The 2,958-nt window shown below is 38.4% G+C and overlaps 1 protein-coding gene across 1 annotated transcript; it reads left to right on the top strand.

Moving 5' to 3' along the window:
- The first annotated feature begins 525 nt into the window (after nt 1–525).
- On the top strand, nt 526–1,419 carry LOC130198511 (monocyte chemotactic protein 1B-like). The gene is made up of 3 exons (XM_056421687.1): nt 526–616; nt 738–846; nt 1,023–1,419. The coding sequence occupies exons 1-3, from the start codon at nt 550–552 to the stop codon at nt 1,168–1,170; spliced, it is 324 nt and encodes a 107-aa protein (XP_056277662.1). The 5' UTR covers nt 526–549; the 3' UTR covers nt 1,171–1,419.
- The last annotated feature ends 1,539 nt before the right edge of the window (nt 1,420–2,958 follow it).

Here is a 2,958-nt window from a genome sequence, read left to right as displayed (position 1 = left end):
AGTTTCAGTGGTTTATGTATCGCTTCGCGTCTGTGCTTCTGTGTCTGTTTGTATAAATGTTGAGCAACATAGAGGAAATTGATTTCTCCCCCTGTATGCGCCGTGGTTAGAAGAACTGAGCACGCCAGCTTCAGTAGCGCGAAGAAACACTCACCTCAAAGAACAGTAGAAAATAAACAAGAGAACGCTTCTTTGTTACAGTAGATGTAATGCGACTAAATGAACAAACAATGGATGTTAACAGCATATACTAACCAATATCAAAAGTAAAAGCAATCTTAAAAAACTAAATACTATAATAGTACGTGCAGACCACAACCTCCTCCAGTGGAACATGTATTGACACCCTCAGACCGCCAGTAATGAGGCGAGGGGCGAGGGCCACACCGCTGCGGGAGGAAATGTGTTCTCTACTTTCCTGCAATGTGCATTTCTGTGGGTGCAGCATGTTCCACTTTCAAGTTGCATAAACAAATGTGCCGGTGGGCTTAAAAGGGGCTTGAAGAGCAGACACACACACATCATATCAATGTTAGCCAGAGACAAGCAATGGCAACTTCTGCTCTTGTCTCACTTCTTCTTTTGACTATCGCGGCGTCCACAGCCTCGGCTCAAGGTAAGAACAATGTGAAGACGTTTGTGCTTTTCACAATGATTTAATATGTGATTTATTGTTTCATGATTATGTAAAACATGATGATGATGATAACAATGGAGTCTTGTGTCTTTATTCAAAGGTGGGATAGCCAGTTGTTGTCTAAAACTTTCAGACACTGAAATCCAGCGTGTCCGCCTGAAGAGTTACTACCACCAGTACGCACCGCCATGCCCGATACGCGCCATTGTGTAAGTCATCCAGTCGGTTCAACTTTGGATTAATGTGCATTGCTTCTCTAAATTTAGTCCGTGAATACTGTGGTGGATTGTTTTTAAACATAAATCACAATAATTAGCGATCTTCTTTGCAAAAATGTTGTAACATGTTGCTGAATGTATCTTTTTGTTGTTGTGATTTTCAATAGATTCACAAGTCTGAAAGGCAAGAGGATCTGCGGTGACCCTGGGAAAGTGTGGACGAAGACCAGCATGGCCTACCTAAACAGAAGAAACTGGCAACTCCAACAAGCTACACCCAAACACCATCGCTCACACATTTTGTATAAAAATTAAAAGGCCATTGCGCCCAATTTCTATTCTACCATTTGAGTTCCAACGACTTTTGAATGTTTTCATATTTACTGCTTACTACTATATAAGTCCTTAACTAATTTTAGTTAAGTGAAGTAATAGCTGTAATGTTTATCAAAAGGGATAATTTTCAACGATGTGTTTGTTTGATGACTGTAAATATATAATTAATACTTTGATTATACAATGATTCGAAGTCAATTGCTCAATAAAAATGGCCACTATGTCACAGCTAAGTTTTATTGTTTGTGTTTTTATAGATAGATTACTGTCTAAGTGTTTTTACTGAGAAAAGCTACAGTGGGTATCTTAGCATCTAGAGGCGCTTTCTTCTCATCTCCTTATGCCATCTCCTTAGGCGCTTCATTTACAAAAGACCACAAAACACAACCATTCGCCATGTGGACATAGTTGAGTCTTTGGGTAGTGCCAATTTTTGTGGAATGAAAGGTGTTAGAGATTCTTGAGGCAGAGGGGATCTAAGAGTATGCAGTGCAAAACATTCAGAGCGTTAACTTCTGTAAAGTCTAAGTAGGAATACCAGACTGTTATGAATACCCCAAACATGTCAGCCTATATAAGTACATTCAATTATATTAATAAAAGTGCGTTAGTATTATCTTCAATATGTAGCCTGCTTAAAGTATTATAAGTAAAAGCACCGAAACAGAATAATGCCCCTGTGATTGTTACACGATGACAAGACAGATTATAAGTACATGTGTAATGTGCAATGAGCATCTTACTGTTATCGCGGTGGAGCTAACTATTATATATAGGAAAGTTTGATCTATAACAATGCATCTTATTTCAAAAGCTGATAATATGTTTTCTTTGTAAAATGTACAATGTGTACAATGTTTTCCCTGAAATATAGTGAAGTTAAGCTCACTTAGTTAAGTTATTAGTATTCTTAGTAATATATTAACAAGAGAAAATAAATGGCCTTAGGGAGGACTTTATTTGATCTCTCTGTCACAAATTCCCCACCTTCCTAGTGTAAATCATCCTGCTTACATGTTTAATTAACTCTCCTGTCATTCCAGATCCTGTCATCCTCACCTGATTGTCCCTCATTCCCTTCACCTGGTCCTCAGGCCCTTCTCACCTGCAGCCCATCACCTCATTAGTCCCTCACTATTTAGCTCCCTCACTTCCACTTGTCCTCTGCCAGATTGTTTTGTGTGTCACCGCCAAACTTTCCAGCGAATTCCTAGTATGAGTTCTGATCTGCTGGTTACGACCCTGTTTGCCTATTAACCCGACTTGAGATTTTTGCCTGCCACTTTTGTATTTGTTGCCCTGTTTGACTGACCACCTGGTTTTGACCCTGCCTGAAATATTAAGTAAAGAGCCTCCTCCTGCATTCCTGTGTTTGTCGTGCTTTTGGGTTCCAGTACCTATAACCATTACACTCTATCTTTCTCTCTCGCTCTCTGTGTGTGTGTATATACAGGACTGTCTCAGAAAATTAGAATATTGTGATAAAGTTCTTTATTTTCTGTAATGCAATTAAAAAAACAAAAATGTCATGCATTCTGGATTCATTACAAATCAACTGAAATATTGCAAGCCTTTTATTCTTTTAATATTGCTGATTATGGCTTACAGCTTAAGAAAACTCAAATATCCTATCTCTAAATATTAGAATATCATGAAAAAGTATACTAGTAGGGTATTAAACAAATCACTTGAATCGTCTAATTAACTCGAAACACCTGCAAGGGTTTCCTGAGCCTTGAAAAACACTCAGCTTGGTTCAGTAAACTA

Source organism: Pseudoliparis swirei, chromosome 8, assembly GCF_029220125.1.
Source record: "Pseudoliparis swirei isolate HS2019 ecotype Mariana Trench chromosome 8, NWPU_hadal_v1, whole genome shotgun sequence".
Lineage (NCBI taxonomy): Eukaryota > Metazoa > Chordata > Actinopteri > Perciformes > Liparidae > Pseudoliparis > Pseudoliparis swirei.
Note: the sequence above shows the minus strand (reverse complement) of the source record. Positions and strands in the feature narration are given on the sequence as shown.